The sequence below is a fragment of the Pinus tabuliformis genome, chromosome 6 (genome assembly GCF_031772625.1).
Source record: "Pinus tabuliformis cultivar Carrire ecotype Pingquan chromosome 6, CPIR1, whole genome shotgun sequence".
NCBI classification, from domain to species: domain Eukaryota; kingdom Viridiplantae; phylum Streptophyta; class Pinopsida; order Pinales; family Pinaceae; genus Pinus; species Pinus tabuliformis.
Genome location: NC_142292.1, coordinates 712,098,096 through 712,123,050, shown reverse-complemented (window position 1 = coordinate 712,123,050; position 24,955 = coordinate 712,098,096). Strand labels below are relative to the sequence as shown.

Sequence of the window (24,955 nt, the reverse complement as noted above, 5' to 3'; positions counted from 1 at the left end):
CCAATATGGCATCCTTGGTTTCACCTTTTTTCAGCCCCATTTTGCATCTTATTTTATGTCTTTTCTTACATCTTTTTTTTTTCCTTTTTTGCACCCAAGTTTGCATCCCAAATTTACACCATTATTTGCATCATCATTTGGCATATTAATTTATAACGGTTTTTGCTTCTTTTTAACGCTCAACTTTGCATCTTATTTTACATCTAGTTGTTGTCTTTTTTTGCATCTAATTTGGTGCCCATTTATGTGTCCTTGTTTTTGCCCAATTTGATATCCTTTTGTATGCCATGTTTTGTTCCCTTCTTTGTGTCAACTATTGCACAATTTTTCACTTCTAATTTAAAACACTTTGTATGTCAATTGTTTGCATTTTGTATTAATTCCTAGTTTAACATCCAATTTTACTTTCAATTTTGCATCCATGGTTACATCCGCATTTGACTTCTTATATAAAGTATATTTTTCTTTACATATATGACCCCCTTTATAGATTCATAGTGAAATATATGATAGTTTCTAAATATCATTAAAGCAGATATCACAATTCAAAATCATTTGTAAAGAAATTTAAGAGAAATTGACAACATCCATCCAAAAAAATAACAATGTGTCATTAACAATTTTCAAAACATGTATAAAATAGCAACATAATACTAATAAAATCAGTATTATTTTTAATCAAAACAAGTAAAATTCAAATATGATTAACAAATCAAAATATTTCATGAATATCGTTATTCTACGATAAATTAACAACATACATAAATCAAACTCATCGTATGATTACAAAATCAAAATGTCTCATTGATATAGGGTAAATTCACAACACCCATCTAAACATAACAATGTCATTCTACACAATAATTTCTTCATAAAAAACAATGCATGTGCATGCCTAGCTACCACCACCAAGATCATCCTCATGATCATCTTGACCATCCTCATTACTCTGATCCACATCATCACCAACACCGCAACTATCATCATCATCTCCTCCTTCACCACCATCATTCTCATCCTCATCCTCATCATCTCCTGATATATGTTGAACATAATTTGGATCATCGTCTTGGCAATCATTACCTATAGCATTCTGACAAAAAAAATCAATATTACATGTTAGTATTAATTACATAACACAATGCATGTTTTTGTTATACAATGTTAACCATAAAATGAGGTAAGATATAATATCTAATAGTACTAAAAAATAAAATGAAAATATGGTTTAAAAGTATATTGGAAATCCAACTAAGATTACATACCATAGAGTCCATCCAAACAACAAATTCAACCCATCTCTTTTGCTGCAGCACCTCCTTTTCCAAATGATTTGGAGGTCTTCCATATTTTAGTTCCTATCAATCAGTAAATAGGGAGAAATTAGATAACAATGACTTTCTTCTAGTACAAAATTTATTAAAAAAATATCACATGTTTAATATACTTACTGTTATCACTGAGAACTGCAGTTGCATGTATATAGGTTAAGTCCAAAATTTCATGGGTAAAAATGAATGTTATATGGTTGTTCTCCTATGTTTACCACTTAGGGGTCATGTTTTTCAATGATATTGTTGAGAATCATTTTCAAAACCGCGAGTCATCCTCCATCATGATTGATTAAGATATGTCTTGTCTCGTATGTGTCATTTGTCCTTTTCGCAGTTTCGCAGCACCTTTTCGCAGTTTCACAGCACCGTTTGATTGGCTGATTTTGCAGCATAGTAATGTTTTAGCCTTTTCGTAGCGCCAGCCATTTCGCAGCACATATCACTGAATTATAACTGTCTGCGCTACGAAATCGCGGATTCGGGATTTTGCAGCGCACATTCTTGAAATGTCATGTCCAGGGATGAGTCATTGTGTCCGGTCGGATTGTTGTCAGTTTATGTACCTTCCAAGCAATTACGAGGCATCATTCCACCAATAGGTTCAGAGTCATGCACATTAAGTTCATTTAAATGTTCTTGTCATGCATGGTTGTGTCATGATGTTCTATTATTATTACTTGAAGCGGCCAGCTTATATGTTAAGTTATTTGAATTGTAATGAGCCCGAGTTTCTTCTTCAAGAGAGCTGCATTGCAAGCGAGCCTGTGTTCTAAAGTTTGAAGTTGCTTGTTGAGTTGAAGCTGTCGGTGTTACTGTGTGCAAAAGTTTTCAAGGCGTAATGGAGAAGAAAGAGCATCGGTCAGGAAGGTGTCAAAGGGCAGAACCCGAAGGATTAGACTTGACATTGAGGGAGGAAGGTGTTAAAAAGGCATTCAAAGACGCTGGTTGCTGGAGTTTTTGTGAAAAGATGAAGGGAGGACACACTCAGGTAACAAAAGAATTTGCATTGAATTTTACAGGCTTGAGTTCCAAGGTATCTATGTTAGAATTCCCAGTATCTCCAGAGGCTATTGCTAGGGTAACTGAGATTCCTAGAGGAGGGCAGGAGTGGTTCAAAAATTTCAAATTTGATATGAGCCCCTGTAAAATATTCTTGAAGGAAGCCTATGTGAATGAAGATTTGACCAAGGCTGTACCTAGAAGTTATGTTAAGGAGAGTTATGCTATGCTTCTTACTTGTATTCAAAAATATTTAACTTGTGAGGGCAGATATAACAAAGTTTATTCATATCATTTCAAGTTGTTGCTGCATTTCACGGGTAAAGCACCTATAGATCTCCCATTCTACTTGTTTTGAAGCCTCAGTAAGATGTGTGATAAAATTCAATTGAGGAAGGATAATTGTGAGTCATCACTGTTTCATCATGGCCTAGTTAAACTGTTAGTGATGGATGGCTTGCAGAAGATTGGTAGGGATTGGGATTCTTTCATTTATATGGCCGGTTTCCAGAGTAAGACAGGCCTCACCCCACAGCCACTTAGAGAAAGAGAAGAATTAATGGAGGAACCCACTATTGCTGAGCTTAGGAAGGAGGCTAGGGAGAAAAAGAAAGTTAAATCTCAGTTGAACAAACCAGTCAAACCCTTGGTTATTAAAGAGCCACCTCAGCCACCTCAGTCATCATCAAAGGAAAAGGTCAAGCAAAAGAAGGATGTTCATGGATCAGCTGAATTTGAAAAAGCATCAAGAGTTAAAACTAGGGGTCAACTAAGCAAGGAGAAAGGTAAATCAGTAGCTGTGGAAGAAAGTCCAATTTCAAAGGCCAGTCTAAGTGACCTACTTGAGGCTATTGAATTTGAGTAGGGAGAACCAGTGCATCTTGAACCCATGCATATTGATTTGACCCAATCTTCTCCTGAGAGTACTAAGAAGTCAAAAGCTTCGAAAAGATTAAGGTTTGATGAGCCTAGTGAGGTGTTTATGTTCAAGCCAAGAAGGCCAGTTACAAGGAAGCAAATTAAAGAAGCTGAGAAAGTGAATAAAGAAGAAGAAGCTGTAAAGGAGAAAGTGCATAAAGCAAAGAAAGCTGTAAAGTCACCCAGAACAGAGGTAATTGAAGTGTTGACAAAAACAGTGGAGGCAGTCAAACATAAAGATAAGAATAAGAAGGTCATCATCACCCAAGGAGGAAATGTGATTGCCATAAAGAGTCAAGTGAAAACAGCCATAAAGGATCAGGTGGGAGCAACCAAAGAAGAAATTGTCAAAGCTAAAAATGTGTTTAAGGAACGTGCAGTTAGGTATGCCAATTATAAAAGAGCTGTGTTAAAGGGCAGTAAAAACCTAATGGGTCAGACAGATTCCGTAGCTGATGTATATACCTGGACGGTCCCAGCCCTCAAGCAAGCTAAACTCCTCAAACAAATGAACCTGACCCTGAGAGCTAAGAACAAAGCTTTAAAGAAGGAGGTTTCAAATTTGAAGATGCGGCTAGGTCAGCTAGCTCATTAATTTGAGGAAAAGGTGATATTTTCAGTTTTGGTCAATTTTGTTTGGGTTCCACTATTTTGAAATCATCTAAGTCTTTGGCACCTGTAGAGGAAGTTTGAAAAGTCAAAAGTTCAAGCAAAGGAAGCTTTAGTGCAAATGCATTCTGTTTTAGTAAAAACAGCAGTTTCGTAGCGCGCTACGAAACTGCTGTAGGTGCTGTTTTATAAGAAAAACAAGGAGTTTAATGATGAGGTCAGCAAATTTTTGAAGGAAAAGCCTCAAGGACATAATGGAAACCATAAAAGACTCCCCTAGCTATTCAGAGAATGACAGATGTGCATTTTGAAAAGGTGAAATATTTTGTTTCTAGCTCAAGTCTCGTTAAAGGCACTTTATGACCGAATTGTTAGGGTTTCTGTTAAAGTTTTCGGAGATTTTTGTTTGTACACTTGTTCAGCTCACAAAGCTTCCAGCTCATTGGAAAGTATGGTGATATGCGTTGTTTATGAAGAATTAGAGAGCAGGGGACATGTTCTTTAAGAAATGAAGAATGTTGGGAGACAGGGACCGTGAAAACAGAGCACATCTTTTGGTTAATTAATGAGCCATCTGCGCAACAAGAATCCAAAGCCAGCTCGTTCAGTGTATTCTCCTCCAAGATACTTCAACCAAAGCAGATAGAGGACATGTGTCAAGACTCAGAAAAGCATCATGCTACGAGGAGGACAGATTTTGGGTTTTGAGTAAATTAAGATCATTTGTAATTACAGTTCAGCAATCATGTAATTAATGAATTAGTTATACAGTAGATAAGGATAGTTAATAGCAACCTTCGATGCTCCCCTCATGCTGGAGGAGGAAGCTCGAGGTGGTTAAGCATGTAGTCCTATATATGTATCAAACTGGGATGTAATTGGGGTTGGATGTTTTTTGGAAAAAACAGAGTTTATATTGGCTTATGTAAAGACTTGTTACAGTAATATAATAGACTACTTTGTTCTTCTCAGGATTCATACTTTGTTCAGATGCTCAAGATGTATGTGGCTTTGTCTTATCCTTTATGTTTTCCAGCTCTATAGATATACAATCACTCTGAATTCACCTAGTTGCTCAGATTTTCTGTGTATATTTATGAGTTGAGGTTCATTTGAGAAATGTTTTGAGTGTTTAGACTTTACATGCCCTGACTTCCATGAATGTGTAGTTTATGGTTTACTGAAATGGTGTTTGACTCCATGAATCCAATGGAAGAAATCTTATGTTGTCTGTCCAACCAGCATGTTTATTAAAGTTTTCATTTCAAGAGTTAGCCCTCTTAGTGTTAATCATAATCAGTAGTTTGTTTTGAGAGAGCCCTCTCAGGTTAGGGAGGCTAATCCTTAGCCAAGAGTCTGGTCTGAAACAGTTACATAAAATCTTACTGATTGGCAGCCCTCAGTACCTGATTTTGTGATAACATTTTGGTGCGTCTGCCGGGAGTCTGAAGATTACTCATTCCCGTAGTGATAAGATTGAATTTCTGAAGGTAGCAGGTGTTCAAAAAAGGTTTTCGAGGCTGCATTCTACCTTGGTGACTCCATGAATTTTAAAGTTTGAAAGGTGGCTTCGAAGGGAAGATATACAAGGAGTAATCCTGATCCAAACCCACCTAGTCCTGTGGAGAATCCTAATATCATTTCAAGGAGTAAACAAAGATTCTTTGATATACCAGGTACTTCAAATACTTCAAGATCTTTGTTTCCTGAGTTTGCTAGAAGTCCAGAGAATAAAATTGTTGATGATAAAATCCAAGAAGTGTTGTTGAGGTCTGAAAATGAAGAAGAACTTATTGGTATCATATTAGATTTACAAAAGAAAGGTATTGATACTTCATCTCTAGTGTCACAAAGAGATAAAGAAGAGTTTTGGAAAATTGTCACCTCTGAATTGTTATTAGAGGAAGAAGATTTGGAACAGCTTAAAGAGCTTGACCCTTTTGAAGTTTTACTTAAATCCAAAACTGGTTTACCTCTTCCAAATTGGAGTTCTTTTGTCAGTGGCTTACAAAGTCCCAATAGCCCTTTCCGTACTCAGACTTTATCTTCTGCCTCTGCTAGTCCAAATACTCCTCAGTCAACATCTCATACTAGTTCTGGTCCTCCTAGTCACACAGTATCTGTTATCCCTGCTCCTCTTCTCATTATGGCGGTGCCTGCTAGGTATGCTCGTCTAGCCCTCCCTGCTGTTTTGCATGATCTTCCTAGTAAGTATGCTGCTAGGATTCCAACATGGGGAGAAGATGATGAAATTTCAGCTGAGGAACATGTGGATAGATTCAATGACTTTGTTGATAGGGAAGAAGTAGATGATGAAGATGTAAAGTTAAGACTGTTTGCTCAAACCTTTATTGGGGAAGTCCGAAAATGGTTTAAAGCCCTTGGAGCTGGTAGCATTCATAGTTGGCTTGAATTTGAAGATAGTTTTATGAGAAAGTGGGGAAATAGGACCAATCCTGTTCAAGCTCTCAATGAATATAATAGTTTAAGAAGAGCTCCAGATGAGACTGTCCAAAATTTTTCCAAGAGGTTTAATAAAGTATATAATTCCATTCCAGCACATTTGAAGCCTCCTGGAGCCTTGGCACAGTTAAGATATGCTGAGTCTTTTGATTCAGATTTCTCTCTTTTACTTAGAGAAAGAGAGTCTGCTACTCTTGCTGACATGCAGAATGATGCAGTTAAAGTAGAAGGGAATATACTAGCTGCTAAGAAGTCAAAGATGGCAAAGGCTAAGATAAAAGAAGAAGACAAGCCTTCTACCTCTGCTCAAGAAGACAAGTTTGAAGTCATGATGAAAACCATGGAGAAACTAATGGATCAATTAGCACTTGGGAACGCTGCTGCTCCTCAAGCTCAGCAAGAGCCTCGGTTTAGGAATCCTCAATTTAGAAGGCCTCAAAATCAGCAAAGGCCAAGGGAAAATAGAAATCAGCCAGCAGATGCTCCAGTGAGACCTCCTTTCCAACAAAATATGGTAGACGAAGAGGAAGAGCCTGAGGTGCCTGAGGAGTCTATTCATTGCTTTGGTGAAGAAGACTCAGAAATTTTCCTAACAAAAGAGGAACATGATGAGTCTAGTTTGGTAAAGGCAGATGAGGAACCTTCTGATTTCTTGAAGGGTTATCAGCATGCTATATTTGAAATTCAGAAGTAGTACAATCTCAGAAACCGAGATGTCCCTATTACAGCAAATAAAGTACAGCCCAAGAAAAATGTTTCAAAATTAGTTGAAGACAAAAAGGAAAAGTCAAAGCAGACTGATGGTAAAGGTGATACTTCTATTGATAAAAAAGATGTTCAGAACCCTACAGTTCTTAAGGAGATTGAAAGGTCTACTTCTGTTTTTAATATAGAAAATGAGATTGCTAAGATTAAAATATCAGTCCCATTTAATGAAATCCTCAAAGTAGACAAATATAGAAGTAAGATTGTGGAAATGCTCAATTCTCCACCAAGAGGGGCTGACATTTTAAGTGTGCAAGAGGATAATCCTATTATCTGTTTAGGACCAAGACTTGAAGATGAGCAAAGTGATGAGTTTCCTCCTTTTTATATCAGCATCAATATCCATGATATGACTCTACATAATGCCATGCTGGATTCAGGGGCGTCACATAACCTCATGCCCAAGGTAATCATGGAGAGGATGGGATTAGAAGTAACTAGACCATACAAAGATTTATTTTCTTTTGATTCAAAAAGAGTCCATTGCATTGGGTTGATAAAAGATGTTGTTGTGGCTTTAACACAAATCCCAGCAAAAACAACTGTCATGGACATTGTTGTTGCAGACATTCCACCTAAGTTTGGGATGCTCCTTTCAAGATCATGGGCTGCAAAAATCAAGGGTACTATGCAAATGGATCTGACATATGCTACTATTCCAGTGTTTGGCGAACAAAGGAGGTTGTATCGTGAAACAAGGATGGCATACATGGTAAGCAGCAAGGACAAGCCTCAAAATTTTCCTATTTACTCATGTGATACAGGCCTGGGGTCAGCCATCTTGTTTCATGAGTCGGTTGATAGAGAATCACAAGATGAGCATGCAGAAAATCAGTGTCAGGAGGAACAGCAAGGTAATGCAAGTGATATCAATGGTTGTTGGTCCTTATACTTTGATGGAGCAGCAGGAAAAGATGGCGCTGGGGCTGGAATTTGGATTATCAGTCCAACAGAAGAAAGTAAGTTTCTATCATATAAACTTAACTTTGATTGTACCAATAACATGGCTGAGTATGAGTCTCTGGTGTTAGGTTTGGAAACCTTGATAGATTTGAAGGCAAAGAACATTGTTGTTTGTGGAGATTCTGAATTAATTATTAAGCAAGTACAGGGTACATATCAAACAAAGGATGTCAGGATGAGAGCCTACAGAAACTTAGTATTGGAGCTGTTAGAAAAGTTTCAATCCTACTCCTTCAGCATTAAGAATAGAAATCAAAATTCTATTGCAGATTCTCTTGCTGTAGCAGCTAGTCTTTTTGTTATTCCCAAACATTCTTCTGACAGTTATGATGTGAAAGTTCGCCATAGACCAGTCATCCCAGATAATATCATAAATTGGCAAGTGTTTGAAGATGATCAGCAGGTAAGAAATTTTCTTGAGTTGAAAGAGGAGTTTGAAAATAATCAAATAGATCAGCAGAATATGTTGGCTGAGACAAAGGGAAAGTCTGAAGTGTTGCAGCTGCAAAATAACTCAATCCCCAAAGGCCTCATTCCTCTTGAAAAGCTATTTGATCAGAATGATGTGTTTAAAGCGCCAAGGTTGCAAGCTAATGAAGAGGAAATAGAGAGCTGTAATTTAGGTGACTCAGTTGTGCCTAAATTAGTCAAGATTTCAAAGTTTTTATCAGCTGATCTGAAGGCCAAATATGTTGAAATGATGAAGAAGTTTATTGATGTTTTTGCATGGAGCTATGCTGATCTGAAGCAGTATGATTCTTCAATCATACAACACACTATTCCAATTAAGCCAAATGAGAAGCCTTTTAAGCAGAAATTAAGGAGAATTAATCCCCTTTTGATGCCACTGATTGAAAAGGAGGTGAAGAAGCTTTTTGATGCAAAGATCATTGTTCCAATCAGATTCTCAAATTGGCTTGCTAACTTGGTTCCTGTCAGGAAAAAGAATGGGGAGATTAGAATTTGCATAGATTTCAGGAACTTGAACAAGGCTTCACTGAAAGATAATTACCCTCTTCCTAAAATGGATCTTATTTTGCAAAATATTGTTGGCTCCCAAAGAATGTCTATGCTGGATGGTTTCTCAGGGTATAATCAGATCCTTGTTCATCCAGAGGATCAGGAGAAGACAACTTTCACCACACCTTGGGGCACATTTATGTATGCAAAGATGCCCTTTGGTCTCATGAATGCAGGAGCGACTTTCCAGAGGGCTATGGACATTGCTTTTGCTGAAGAGAAAGATAAATCAGTGGTGGTATACCTTGATGATATCACAGTATTTTCTAAGAGGGAAGAAGACCACTTAAAGCACCTAGAAAGGATCTTGTTGAAGTGTAGGAGGTTTGGTATTTCCTTAAATCCAACCAAAAGCATCTTTGCTTTAACCTCTGGTAAGTTACTTGGGCATATTATTTCTGAGGGAGGTATTCAAATTGATCCTAATAGAGTCAGTGCTATTCAAAGACTGGATTTGCCAAGAAGCAAGAAAGAAGTTCAATCTTTTCTTGGAAAGGTTAATTTTGTTAGAAGATTTATTCCTAACTTTGCTGAAGTAGTCAAACATATAACCAAGATGTTAAAGAAAGGATCAGATTTCAAGTGGACAGTTGAAGCAAGGAAGTCATTTGAAGAAATTAAAAAGGCCCTCACTCAAGCACCAGTCCTCATCAGCCCGGATTTTACCAAGGAATTCATAATTTTCACATTCGCCTCTGAAGATACAATTGCTGGAGTTTTACTGCAGAAAGGAAGTCAAGGTACTGAACAACCCATCTCTTTCTTTAGCAAGACATTGGCTAATGCTGAGTTAAAATACAACATTTTAGAGAAGCAAGCATATGCATTAGTAAAGGCAATTAAGGATTTTAGAATTTATGTGCTGCATTCTCATATTGTTGCATACGTGCCAAGTGCTGTGATAAAAGACATCCTTACACAAGCAGACCCGGATGGAAAAAGAGGAAAGTGGATAGCTAAATTGTTAGAATATGATATTGAGATTAGGCCCACCAAGTTGGTGAAGGGTCAAGGCTTGGCAAAGTTGCTAACTCAGTCAAATCTGGACTGTATTAGTATCAATTTTAGCACAAAAATATCAGAAATTTCTGAGAATGAAGAAGAGTTGGTCCAAATCAGTGAAAATTTTTTAACATCAGAATGGTATAGGGATGTAGCATTTGTGTTGCAGCACAATAGAGCCCCTGATAACCTCTCCAAATCTAAAGCTCGGTTCACCAAGCTAAAATCCCTTAGATACTTTGTGTATGAGCAGAATTTATTTTGGAAGGATGCTGGAGGGATTCTATTAAATTGTCTCATTGAAGAAGAGGCTGATAAGGTGATTGATGAATTTCATAAGGGAGATTGTGGAGGTCATCATTATTGGAAGGCCACTGCAAATAAAATTTTGAGAGCTGGATATTTTTGGCCAACTATGTTCAGAGACATTTACAAGAAAATAGCAGCCTGCCATGAATGTCAAATATTTGAAGGAAGAAGAAAGCTCATGCCGTTACCATTGGTTCCTATCTATGTAGAAGCACCCTTCCAACAGTGGGGATTAGATTTTATAGGTGAGATACATCCTCCTTCATCAGGACAGCATCGCTGGATACTCACAGCCACTGATTATTTTACAAAGTGGATAGAGGCGATACCTACCAGGCAAGCTAATGACTCAGTGATAATATCTTTTCTAGAAAATAATATTTTATCAAGGTTTGGTTGTCCAATCAAGATTATCACAGACAATGCCCAGGCTTTCAAGTCTAAAAGGCTGATAAATTTTTGTTATCAATATCATATTTCCCTTGGTCATTCTACTGCCTATTACCCCCAGGGAAATGGCTTAGCTGAAAGCTCAAACAAGAGTCTTGTGAGGATTGTCAAGAAGCTGCTGCAGGATAATAAAAAGGCATGGCATTTGAAATTGAAGTATGCCTTGTGGGCTGATCGAATTTGCACAAAGAGGTCCATTGGAACCTCTCCCTATGAACTGGTGTATGGAGCAGAGGCAATTTTCCCAACATCTCTTGGGGTACCAGTTATGAAGCTAATTCAAGGATTAGAAGAAGAACCAAATGCCATACAGAGGAGGATTAATCAGTTAATAGCTTTGCAGGAGAAGAGGAATGAGGTGTTTGAAGACCATCAGCAAAATCAGAATAGAGTTAAGCGAGTTTTTGATAAGAAGATCAAAGAGGTCACATTTCAAATTAATGATAAAGTCCTAAAATGGGAAGCCAGAATTGAGGAGAAAGGAAAACATGGCAAATTTGAGAATTTATGGAAAGGGCCATATCAGATTTCTGCTTTCCATGGAAAAAATACTTACATTCTGCAGGAAGTTGATGGAACACCATGTGCTGGAGGGCCTGTTAATGGCAGGTTCTTAAAGCATTACACTCAGTAAAGGTCTGCCAACAATCTCATGAGCATTGTATATATCCGTTTTATGAAGTTTCTTGTTAAGAATAAGTGACAAGCTGAACAGAAGAGCTTTAGCCCGAGGAGAAGGCCCACAAAGTTTGAAAGAGATGCTTGCCAGTTGTGTGTGTGTTTTGTTTTTTTTTAGAAAATGGACAAGGCACTGGTTCTACGAGTTCTTAGTGTACTACAGGAGCACACTATCCCAAGTGGAGCCACTGTTATCACTGAGAACTGCAGTTGCATGTATATAGGTTAAGTCCAAAATTTCATGGGTAAAAATGAATGTTATATGGTTGTTCTCCTATGTTTACCACTTAGGGGTCATGTTTTTCAATGATATTGTTGAGAATCATTTTCAAAACCGCGAGTCATCCTCCATCATGATTGATTAAGATATGTCTTGTCTCGTATGTGTCATTTGTCCTTTTCGCAGTTTCGCAGCACCGTTTGATTGGCTGATTCTGCAGCATAGTAATGTTTTAGCCTTTTCGTAGCGCCAGCCATTTCGCAGCACATATCACTGAATTATAACTGTCTGCGCTACGAAATCGCGGATTCGGGATTTTGCAGCGCACATTCTTGAAATGTCATGTCCAGGGATGAGTCATTGTGTCCGGTCGGATTGTTGTCAGTTTATGTACCTTCCAAGCAATTACGAGGCATCATTCCACCAATAGGTTCAGAGTCATGCACATTAAGTTCATTTAAATGTTCTTGTCATGCATGGTTGTGTCATGATGTTCTATTATTATTACTTGAAGCGGCCAGCTTATATGTTAAGTTATTTGAATTGTAATGAGCCCGAGTTTCTTCTTCAAGAGAGCTGCATTGCAAGCGAGCCTGTGTTCTAAAGTTTGAAGTTGCTTGTTGAGTTGAAGTTGCCGGTGTTACTGTGTGCAAAAGTTTTCAAGGCGTAATGGAGAAGAAAGAGCATCGGTCAGGAAGGTGTCAAAGGGCAGAACCCGAAGGATTAGACTTGACATTGAGGGAGGAAGGTGTTAAAAAGGCATTCAAAGACGCTGGTTGCTGGAGTTTTTGTGAAAAGCTGAAGGGAGGACACACTCAGGTAACAAAAGAATTTGCATTGAATTTTACAGGCTTGAGTTCCAAGGTATCTATGTTAGAATTCCCAGTATCTCCAGAGGCTATTGCTAGGGTAACTGAGATTCCTAGAGGAGGGCAGGAGTGGTTCAAAAATTTCAAATTTGATATGAGCCCCTGTAAAATATTCTTGAAGGAAGCCTATGTGAATGAAGATTTGACCAAGGCTGTACCTAGAAGTTATGTTAAGGAGAGTTATGCTATGCTTCTTACTTGTATTCAAAAATATTTAACTTGTGAGGGCAGATATAACAAAGTTTATTCATATCATTTCAAGTTGTTGCTGCATTTCACGGGTAAAGCACCTATAGATCTCCCATTCTACTTGTTTCGAAGCCTCAGTAAGATGTGTGATAAAATTCAATTGAGGAAGGATAATTGTGAGTCATCACTGTTTCATCATGGCCTAGTTAAACTGTTAGTGATGGATGGCTTGCAGAAGATTGGTAGGGATTGGGATTCTTTCATTTATATGGCCGGTTTCCAGAGTAAGACAGGCCTCACCCCACAACCACTTAGAGAAAGAGAAGAATTAATGGAGGAACCCACTATTGCTGAGCTTAGGAAGGAGGCTAGGGAGAAAAAGAAAGTTAAATCTCAGTTGAACAAACCAGTCAAACCCTTGGTTATTAAAGAGCCACCTCAGCCACCTCAGTCATCATCAAAGGAAAAGGTCAAGCAAAAGAAGGATGTTCATGGATCAGCTGAATCTGAAAAAGCATCAAGAGTTAAAACTAGGGGTCAACTAAGCAAGGAGAAAGGTAAATCAGTAGCTGTGGAAGAAAGTCCAATTTCAAAGGCCAGTCTAAGTGACCTACTTGAGGCTATTGAATTTGAGCAGGGAGAACCAGTGCATCTTGAACCCATGCATATTGATTTGACCCAATCTTCTCCTGAGAGTACTAAGAAGTCAAAAGCTTCGAAAAGATTAAGGTTTGATGAGCCTAGTGAGGTGTTTATGTTCAAGCCAAGAAGGCCAGTTACAAGGAAGCAAATTAAAGAAGCTGAGAAAGTGAATAAAGAAGAAGAAGCTGTAAAGGAGAAAGTGCATAAAGCAAAGAAAGCTGTAAAGTCACCCAGAACAGAGGTAATTGAAGTGTTGACAAAAACAGTGGAGGCAGTCAAACATAAATATAAGAATAAGAAGGTCATCATCACCCAAGGAGGAAATGTGATTGCCATAAAGAGTCAAGTGAAAACAGCCATAAAGGATCAGGTGGGAGCAACCAAAGAAGAAATTGTCAAAGCTAAAAATGTGTTTAAGGAACGTGCAGTTAGGTATGCCAATTATAAAAGAGCTGTGTTAAAGGGCAGTAAAAACCTAATGGGTCAGACAGATTCTGTAGCTGATGTATATACCTGGACGGTCCCAGCCCTCAAGCAAGCTAAACTCCTCAAACAAATGAACCTGACCCTGAGAGCTAAGAACAAAGCTTTAAAGAAGGAGGTTTCAAATTTGAAGATGCGGCTAGGTCAGCTAGCTCATTAATTTGAGGAAAAGGTGATATTTTCAGTTTTGGTCAATTTTGTTTGGGTTCCACTATTTTGAAATCATCTAAGTCTTTGGCACCTGTAGAGGAAGTTTGAAAAGTCAAAAGTTCAAGCAAAGGAAGCTTTAGTGCAAATGCATTCTGTTTTAGTAAAAACAGCAGTTTCGTAGCGCGCTACGAAACTGCTGTAGGTGCTGTTTTATAAGAAAAACAAGGAGTTTAATGATGAGGTCAGCAAATTTTTGAAGGAAAAGCCTCAATGACATAATGGAAACCATAAAAGACTCCCCTAGCTATTCAGAGAATGACAGATGTGCATTTTGAAAAGGTGAAATATTTTGTTTCTAGCTCAAGTCTCGTTAAAGGCACTTTATGACCGAATTGTTAGGGTTTCTGTTAAAGTTTTCGGAGATTTTTGTTTGTACACTTGTTCAGCTCACAAAGCTTCCAGCTCATTGGAAAGTATGGTGATATGCGTTGTTTATGAAGAATTAGAGAGCAGGGGACATGTTCTTTAAGAAATGAAGAATGTTGGGAGACAGGGACCGTGAAAACAGAGCACATCTTTTGGTTAATTAATGAGCCATCTGCGCAACAAGAATCCAAAGCCAGCTCGTTCAGTGTATTCTCCTCCAAGATACTTCAACCAAAGCAGATAGAGGACATGTGTCAAGACTCAGAAAAGCATCATGCTACGAGGAGGACAGATTTTGGGTTTTGAGTAAATTAAGATCATTTGTAATTACAGTTCAGCAATCATGTAATTAATGAATTAGTTATACAGTAGATAAGGATAGTTAATAGCAACCTTCGATGCTCCCCTCATGCTGGAGGAGGAAGCTCGAGGTGGTTAAGCATGTAGTCCTATATATGTATCAAACTGGGATGTAATTGGGGTTGGATGTTTTTTGGAAAAAACAGAGTTTATATTGGCTTATGTAAAGACTTGTTACAGTAATATAATAGACTACTTTGTTCTTCTCAGGATTCATACTTTGTTCAGATGCTCAAGATGTATGTGGCTTTGTCTTATCCTTTATGTTTTCCAGCTCTATAGATATACAATCACTCTGAATTCACCTAGTTGCTCAGATTTTCTGTGTATATTTATGAGTTGAGGTTCATTTGAGAAATGTTTTGAGTGTTTAGACTTTACATGCCCTGACTTCCATGAATGTGTAGTTTATGGTTTACTGAAATGGTGTTTGACTCCATGAACCCAATGGAAGAAATCTTATGTTGTCTGTCCAACCAGCATGTTTATTAAAGTTTTCATTTCAAGAGTTAGCCCTCTTAGTGTTAATCATAATCAGTAGTTTGTTTTGAGAGAGCCCTCTCAGGTTAGGGAGGCTAATCCTTAGCCAAGAGTCTGGTCTGAAACAGTTATATAAAATCTTACTGATTGGCAGCCCTCAGTACCTGATTTTGTGATAACACTTACAAAGGTTGTTATCAGTGCTTTTAAACCTTTCTGGCCACTATAATGAGTGACTTTTGTCTTGGTTAACCTCGCCTTGGATGCCTTGTCCTTAAACATAAACCAATTCAATTTATTTTCACACAAATACATGTCTAAGATACTTATAAGTATTAATACATTCTAAATAATTTTTAATGAAAAATTCAATACCTGAATGCTCTCATTGCCGGCTTTTCTTTGTGCATCCAACTTCTCATATGATTTTACAAGTTCTTTCCATGCTTTAAAAGGTATGTCAATAGGTCTTTGTTTCAGTCTTTGATCTTGAGGCATTTTTTTAATTTTTCTTGTTTGGTTAAAAATTTTGGTTAAAAAAACCGAACAAGTAATTCACATCAATGGCATGGGGACTCTATGGATATGTGTAAAAAAATGGCTATAAAGAAAACATCCAAAAAACATATGAGCTCTCCCTTTGATGGTCACTTGGGGCATATGGCTGGAAAGGAACAACTCCATTTTCGAAAATCAAGGACAATCCTTTCTCAAAGTCCTTCCTAATATTTGCTCCAAATGTCTTAAAATGAAAAACAAAATTCAAAATTCATCCTCAAACATCTCCCTTAAATATAACGTTGGACCATAAATTCTTCACTTTTATTGTTATCGGCTCTGGAATGATTTTTCTATATGCAATTATATAATGAAATATGTGTGCACTAATGAAAAAACATTGAGTTTCATTTTTCATAATCACAAACAATGAAAAAAGAATAATCACACGTAACTAGCATCATTTTGGAAATTTTATATTTATTAAAAATCTTTAACATGTTTTCCTCCCATATCTCATAAAAAGGTGTGAAATTTTTTATATACTCTCCAATAAGCCTAAGGATCACATACCTTTTAAAACTTTGCATTACCATTATATGTTTCTCCTTGAAGATATATAATATGTTTCTTCTTTAACATATATATTATGTTTCGCATTTCTTAATATTTGACAAAATACTAAAGTTGAAAACAGTGGTCATTGTCTCAATCATATTCCTGGTGATCTTGTTCAGCATAAAACAGTTTGGTACAAGCAAAGTAGGCATGACATTTTCTCTGGCACTCATGATATGGTTTTTCTCTATTGGTTCTATTTTACTTTACAATATTATTTAACATGACATGACAATTTTAAGGGCATTCAATCTTGTTTATATCTATTACTTGTTCAAGAGGAACACTATCAAAGCATGGATGTCCCTAGGAGGTTGCGTGTTATGCATAATAGGAGCTGAAGCTATGTTTGCTGATTTGGGTCACTTCTCAATAAGATCCATCCAGATAGCCTTCACATGTGTAGTATTCCCATGCTTACTATTGGCTTACATGGATCAAGTTGCATATCTTATGAAGCATCCCTCTGTGGTGGAGAACGTATTCTCTGCTTCAATTCCAGATGGTTTTATCTGGCCAGTCTTCGTGATAGCTAGTGTTGTTGCCATGATTGCAAGCCAGGCAATGATCTCAGCAACAATTTCATCTATTAAAATGTCCATGGCCCTAGGATGCTTTCCCAGATTGAAAATAATTCACACATCCCGACGGTTCATGGGTCAGATCTACATTCTTGTCATCAACTGGGTTCTAATGATAATGTGTGTCTTGGTATGTGATTGTTTTAAGAGCACGGTCGAGATATCAAATGCATATGGCATTGCAAAGGTAGAGATGATTATGGTGACTACAAGCCTAGTGACTCTTGTCATGGTTCTTATATGGGCAAAAAATATATTCATTGCGATTGGATTTCCTGTTCTATTTGGATCAACTGAGCTAATTTATTTTTCTGCAGTTTTGATGAAAGTGGGGGAAAATGGTTGGATAAATGGTTTTTGCCACATACTTCCTTCTTGTGATGTACATTTGGAACTATGGAAGTGTTCTGAATTATCAGGAGTTGTATATCTTGTTGGTCACAGAGATGTCAAGGCTAGAAAGGATTCATGGTTTCCTAAGAAACTGGTTATAATCTACTTCTATGCTTTCATGAGGGCAAACTGCAGGGCAGGCCTTGCAAGCATCAATGTACCTCACACCAATCTCTTGCAAGTTAGCATGACATATACTGTCTAACTTGAAGGTTTCCATGAATCAAACATGCTGAATGTTTTTCAAGGACCAAGTCACAACATCAATATGGTGATGGATAACAAAGATTTCCTTGAAGGTGGCAGAGATGAAGTGAATTTTAATGTGAAGTTAATAATCATAAGTTTTGTTGTCGACCAAGATCTTCATTACTTAGTCCTTGATTTTGTTTGATAGAGAATAATAGCCATTCCTACGATTAATCACTGATATTTATGAACAAAGACACCATTCTTTTTTCAATGAAGATGATAGGTGGTATTTTATATGCATGGTTAAGCCTAAGATAAGCCATTTTTTCTACATAAGAAAGTTATATTAAGTTATATCCATGAAAATGAAAGGAAGATGACATTGCATGTTTCCTCGTATAGCTAACCATCGCTCAATAACATTGGATGCTTCTCCACCTCATTCATTACATCATTGCTTAAGAACCTTGGATGCTTCTCCATTTTTTTTGACATCATGTATTGATTATGTTGTTGTTGGAGGTTTTACACTAAGTTTTTCAACATCGAGCTTACTAGGGCTTGCACCACCGGGGTTATTAGTAAGAATCTCATGAGGTTTGCATAGCCATGATTATTAGAATCAAAATAGTAGGATTTGCACTAAAAAACAGTTCATAGAGCTTTCCTGCTGGGGAGAAAATCACAAGTTCAACTTCTGCAGTGCAGAGCACCGAGAGCTCATAAGATTTCTTCAGCAATCCACCTACGTTTGGAAAATGTAGCCTGCCTGCTGGTGATGTTCTCAATCCTCTTCCTCTGCATCTTTCCCCTCACTATTCTTGTATGTCCTCTTTCGTTTTTCCCTCCAAACAAACCCTCTCAAATTGAGAAAGCAGAACAACTCACTCGATGAGAATCCGAATCCAATTATCGCTTCTAACAATAACCCAATACGATACCAGAAGTGATTACACAAAACCTCATTGACTCTTCATTTGTTTGGAAAAGAGCCAAGCATATACTTCTGACGAGGGTTTCCGTCTCAAGTCTGGCTCGCAGGACATCGCTTAGTCAATTGCGAGAAAAGTTTTCCACCTGCCTGTCACATACGATTTGTCACACTATATATTAAAATCAGGGACAATCCTTTCTCGGAGTGGACAATCCATTTGAATGCATTGATCAATGCTTTGTGCAACGCTGGTAGAGTGGACCATGCAAGGAACTATCTAATGGAGATGAAAAAATTTAAATCCTGATATAGTTTGCTATAGGACATTCATTGGAGGCCTATGCAAGTTGGGTATGGTGGATGAGGCAGTGAATCAACTGGCGATAATGATTAGAAAGGGTCTCTCACCCACATATGCTTTGTACTATTCACTCATCAAAGCTTGCTGCAAATCAAAGAAAGTTCAAGCCGCTGCCCAGATACTGAACAAAATGCTTAGGGAACGTGTTGTTCCAAGTCATGCAAGTTTTATCTATGGCATGCATCATCTTGGGAAGGTAGGAAAAAAAATTGAGGCATAAAAAGTTCTTGAAGAAGTGATAGATTGTAAATCCTCTGTACATGTTAAAGTATACACAGAAGTAATGTCTGCTCTATTTCAGACCAGTGAAGTGGAAAAATCATTACAATTAGAAGGCAAAAGAATTAGAAGAGGTTGTGAAACTAACTTTTTGACTCTGTAAAACAGTGTTTCTCTAAGGGAAAAATTGATGAGGTATCCAAGATTTTAGAAGGCATAAACCAAAGATATCCGGTACAAGGTATTACATTATGAAAAAATTGAAATGGTCAGATTTATTGTTTTTCCAAGGAGACCACTCTTGCTTGAAGGAATGGAGAGGGCTCTGCTCGTAAGAAAGTACTGAACCAAGACCATTGTCAAAAAATGTTGAACCAAGAGTATTGTTAAAAAGCAATGTTGCTTAGTTGCATGAAAATTTAATTGTCCAAAATTTAATTTTGGACTCTTTGCTGGAAAAATTTCATATAAAGGTATGCCCTTTTGCCTTATAACATGATGATTTTAATGAAAATGGAGGAAGGGAATCAACTTCAGAGAATCAAATGAAGTTAAAAAATATTAGATTATCAATTATAATCCATAGGAAGGGAGGAAAATAAAGGGTATGGTTGTGCTTAGCCTAAAACGTTTGCCTCTCATTTGAGAACTTTTCAAAAACTCAACTTTATTTCTGAATCTATAAACACAACTCTAAGTTTACATCTCAATTTACAGGTAAAGATTCGGTTTAAAGCAAATCTAAAAATAAGAATAAGCAAATCCAGAACTAAGAATTTGAAGCATTATTATTGTGGCAGAGCAAGGCAACTAAAATTTGAGTGTGTGGGAACAAAGTGGGATCTAGAACATGGAAAACTCACCAAAAAAAACAGCAAATATTATGGAAAGCGGAAAAGAGGAAAAAGAGCATCATTCCTTTGTTAATTCTCATACAGAATACAAATTAGATGCATGGTGTGAAGGAAAATGAAATTTACAAATTAGATGAATATGACCATAACATGGGATGTCCCCCAACTTTAAATTTTGCATCATGCAGACATCAGGTAGCAAGCCAAGGAGCATCTCGAGCTGTTCAGGACATTTCTGTACCTCCCCCCCCCCCCCGACAAATCCTGAATCCTGGATATAGGAGTTGCAAATAAAGTATGGAGCTTCTTGAAAAAAAATGTTAGCAATGGGTACTAATGCTAGTTTTAACTTTAACCTGCTTGCAATGAATACTCAGCAAATCCAAGTGTATCTTGAGGTAAAATTTGTTGACAATAGAACAGGATGGTTTTCCTGCTGTTGATACAAATGGCTATTGCTGTTAAGCCTAATTTTAACTATGATATGTTGCCAGAAGACATGTCCCCAAAATTTGGACAAATCCCTCAGACCATAGGATGTGTTCCTCAATCCCAGGTATGCATCCTCCTACAACATGGCATAGAGCAAAATATGCTTAACAGAAGTAGTCATTCACATCAATAGCAGGAAAACCATCCTGATGTGTTTCCAACAAAACATTATCTTGTGATACCCTACACACCACCATATTGGGTAAAAATGTAAAACTAGCATGTGTACCCCCAATGCCAACATTTTTTTCAAGAAGTTCCAAACCATAGCAGACAAGACTCTAGATACTAAAATGACAAGAAAAGTTTACAAAACTTTGAGAATTGTCAAGCCTGTTTCAGACTCTCAGATATCTAGTGGGCTATGCCTGTCCATGAATGCACGTGAGAGACCAATAATATACAAGAAGGCAATGAAACAATCACAAAAGCACCTACACTCAAAATTCCATTCTGGAAAGAAGGAAAAGACTCACTAAGGATACCAAGGGGTGCAAAATTCTAGATGTGAGGAATAGCAGTTACTGAGGAATACGGTTCATCTATTCTTACTGTTACAGATAATGCATTTACCAGATTGACTCAAGGTCTATTTCCTAGTGTCATGGAACACTGTGTTTTGATGATGGCTTTTGGTCTTGTTCCCATGGAACTGTAGTTGCATCTGGCTTAATCAATATGAAAGGGCTGCCCTGTGCGCGATTAGGAAGAAGTTTCCTTTATTTCTCCTCTGGGTTATGTTTCAAAATTATAACCATTAGCTATCGGCATGTTGAAGGGATCACACACCTTTCAAGCAGAGCCCATTTTTCTGCAGGATTGTCCATAGGCATTGTTGCAGGTAACACCCCTTCATACAGAAGCCAGTTTTCCACAGAAGAATGGTGGTTGTTCAGTGACTCAGGGCCTCTCTGTGCAGTCACAAGTAGTATCATCATTATAACATATCCTTTCAGAATTCAAGTATATCTTCTCACTGGATAGCATGATTAAAATGTAGAAAAATGTTATGGAGTGTCCAAGTAGTGTAGAACAGAGAAGCAAGAAAAAATACCACAAGACAACCATAGGGTTGATAGAACCATGTTTAGGCACATTAGATATTGCTTGGTGACAGAGTCTTACACCTTTGAAAGGAATATTTGTTTCCCTACATTTCTATTGAACAAATACAAACCTGAATATGTTCTAAGGACTATCATGGAGGGAGTCGAGATGACCCACAGGACCCATAGCTGAATACACAAGGGGATTTCAATGCTGGAAATCTAGTTTATAGCATAGTAGCAAGATTTGGTCATATTGCTCTTTATTATATGGAAATTCGGCAACAGTACAAAATTCAGTATGTTTTCACTGCAATGCAGATACAGAACAGTTCACTTACCTTATAATGTCTTTGATACCCATCAACATATAAGCCCCAAAAAAACAGAGCAAAAACCTCAAAAAAATAAAAATAACAGTAAGAAAACACTTAAAAATAAACTACATTGCAAAATTTTCAAAGAATAAATTGCTTTTTCTGGTTTTAGTGTGTTCTGAGGATGAAATTCTTCTAAAATATGGAACAAAACGCTTATTTTCATACTGAGAAATATAGATTTCCATATTGGAACCATGTTGCATTTCTTTATTAGGTATTTTCCATACTGAGTTGTATTTGAATACATATTCAGATTCAAATTTTGCTACTATGGTTTATAGCCATTCCTAGTTACACGTATGCTGAAATCAGGGAGGTCAAGGTAATCAGATAAATTGTCACAACAATTATGAACAAGAGGAAACCTTCCTTGAAATTCTTGAACCTCCAGTAATTAGAAAAATTGTCACAACAATTATGAACAAGAGGCAACCTTCCTTAAAATTCTTGAACCCCCTACCCTTGCCTGGATTTGCTCACGGCGCCAATCAGTCCTCATGTACATGTACATCAAAATATTTATTATATAATTAACTATAAATTTGTTAACATTAAAAGGACAAATAGATCCTCTGTTCATGTAGAGATGCTCACTGACGACCATGTTGACAATGGCGATGAGAGGGAGAAACTGCCGTGATATCCAATCTTCAATATGCATATTTTAGATATTAAAGACTGACCTACTAAGTTAACCAAGTAGCCGTTATACAAAGTACACATAAATGAAGCTCAAAGCTAAGAGATTTTTTTTCTCACTTTCTTTGCTTCCCACACAAACTATTACTCGATTTCAATTTTTCTTATTAGATTCCAAAATTTAATGAAATTATCTGGCTGGGAGCATTGTTGCAGTGCATGGCTTTTATCCACTATCTCCACTACAAATTTTGAAATGACAACAAAAAATCCATTAAGACCGGAATCTCCCCACAACAGTGAAAGCAGAGTTCATTATTCAAGAACAAAGTAAAGCGAACCAAATACTCTAAGAGCAGGACATGCATGAGTCCTCCAGACCCAGATCCACTAGATTGATTGCATCATTTTTTCAGCTGGATGAAGCATCGATGACCCGGTAGATGCACCAGTCATGAGCAAAAATAACAGACGATCAGTGATTCAGAAGCACCCTTACCAAGCACAGTTGAGATCATCCAGATAATCCACAAGGCCATCTAGGTATGCTATCTTACAAAAGCTATAATTCTCAGCTTATATCTTGTAGACACTAGACAGACACCCATCACCAGGGTTCTCCCTTCCACACGTAACCCGTCAAACTTTGCAGTCCGATGAGCTTCAATAAAGTTTGCCAGGATAGAATCCAGCCTGGTTTATGGCCCTGCATACCTCTCCTTTGACGCTTAGATAAATTAGGACTTATTTATTTTCTAGGCTTCTGCTATTAGTCTCGTCTTCATTGTATCAGGTTTATCTGTTATTATAACCCTTGAAAATCTGATAAGGAAATCCAAGAGATGCTTCTCCATATTTGTGAATGGCATTCTTCGTAAAACTGTTGACATAAACTAGTGCACCTAAATCTGGGGGATTTAAACTGGTTACCTACTAACACGTAACCAGAACCAGCCAGATGCTCGTCTTCATTGTATCAGGTTTATCTGTTATTCTAACCCTTGAAAATCTGATAAGGAAATCCAAGAGATGCTTCTCCATATTTGTGAATGGCATTCTTCGTAAAACTGTTGACATAGACTAGTGCACCTAAATCTGGGGGATTTAAACTGGTTACCTACTAACACGTAACCAGAACCAGCCAGATGCTCAACAACATTGGCTACAAACAATTGAGATAATCACCCCTTTGTTATTTTATCATTCGTCATTCTGTTAAATCTGAAATCTTATTTGTAGTCTCTCCTTTTTAGCGAATACCTTTAAGCACTCCAGCATCAATATATAGTTTTAGTCCCATTAACCTAATGTCCTTTCATCATTTGTGGACATTTATATAATTTATTTCTTTATTCCGAAATTCTTCTTAAAATTATTATTTCCATTTCTTTATGAACCTTCTGCTGTCGAGCAATTGGTGTTATTTTGAGCAAAATAATTTGTAAACGAAGTTTCTTGGTTAGTGAAAAGCCCGCCAAAAGTACCTCTACGCCAAGTAGATCCCTGGAAAGTGTCTATCTCTCAATGTTAGTGACATCTCAACGCATTCACCCATTCGGGAGCTTTCGTAGGCAGTCAGCGTCGTATGTAGAGCATCTAGCTCGGCGGGCCTCACAGTTTGTGAGGAAGAGTAAGCAGATCGCAGAGTATTTGCTTATTTCACTCCTTTCGGAAAACCTATAAATTTTTTAAAGTAACTGCTACTTACGAATCATAAGTTTTTTAAAATAAATTCTACTTAGTTTCAGATTTTTAGATTTTTAAGGGGTTTTACCGACCCAGAAATAGAGATTCAATAAATGGAAGAGAAGCTTACTGATGGTGACATCGCCGTCGGGGCTCTGGAGCATCTTGTCCATTCCCTTGGGGCCGAGTGAGGTGCGGAGGATTCTCACAACGGACCTGGCGGCCGCAATGTTGGCCTTCTGAGCATCTAAGCCTCTGATTCGGGTCTTCTGCTCCTGCTCCTTTATTATGATAAATGGCCTCCCGTACTCATCAAATGCCAGCGCCATCCCTGCAAACAGTAACAGATTGCAGCACAGAGATTAAAACCTAAACATACAAGAGTGGCTGCTAAAAACACACTGGATTTTGAACCAGAAACCTGAAATGCGTGTACTCTTCTCTGTGTGGAAGACTGAATGTGCGGGTGGAAATCCATTGAAGTTAAAAATGGAACATACCTTGGCGCCGTCAATGGACTGAAGAACCGATCGTGGGGTTCGAGTGTCTACTACTGGTGAAACCCTAATTCGCAAATCTCTGCAATCTCGTTTTCGCTCCCGCCCTGCGAAAAGCGAACAGATCCTCCTTCTTGTTCTAGAACGTAAACGAAGTTTGGGTTGGGAGGGGTTTTGTAAAGAAAAGTAAAGCTTTACCTTTTTTCAAAAATGCTAATTTCATAGTGAAAAACAGT

At 37.5% G+C, this 24,955-nt stretch overlaps 1 protein-coding gene across 1 annotated transcript; it reads right to left on the bottom strand.

The window, feature by feature from the left end:
- Positions 1-704: 704 nt before the first annotated feature.
- LOC149260664 (uncharacterized) lies at positions 705-24,955 on the bottom strand. The gene is made up of 5 exons (XM_089420940.1): positions 24,723-24,955; positions 24,353-24,553; positions 15,516-15,602; positions 1,266-1,358; positions 705-1,093 (listed from the first exon to the last, which is right to left on the bottom strand). The coding sequence occupies exons 2-5, from the start codon at positions 24,362-24,364 to the stop codon at positions 896-898; spliced, it is 390 nt and encodes a 129-aa protein (XP_089277066.1). The 5' UTR covers positions 24,365-24,553; positions 24,723-24,955; the 3' UTR covers positions 705-895.

What these genes read in the sequence shown, in the direction of transcription:
- LOC149260664 (XM_089420940.1), bottom strand. An exon ending in AAGCACTGATAACAACCTTT is followed by an intron (nt 1,359 to 15,515) that starts GTAAGTGTTATC and finishes ACTGATTGATAG; the next exon opens with GAACTAAAATATGGAAGACC. An exon ending in TTGTTTGGATGGACTCTATG is followed by an intron (nt 1,094 to 1,265) that starts GTATGTAATCTT and finishes TTTTTTTGTCAG; the next exon opens with AATGCTATAGGTAATGATTG.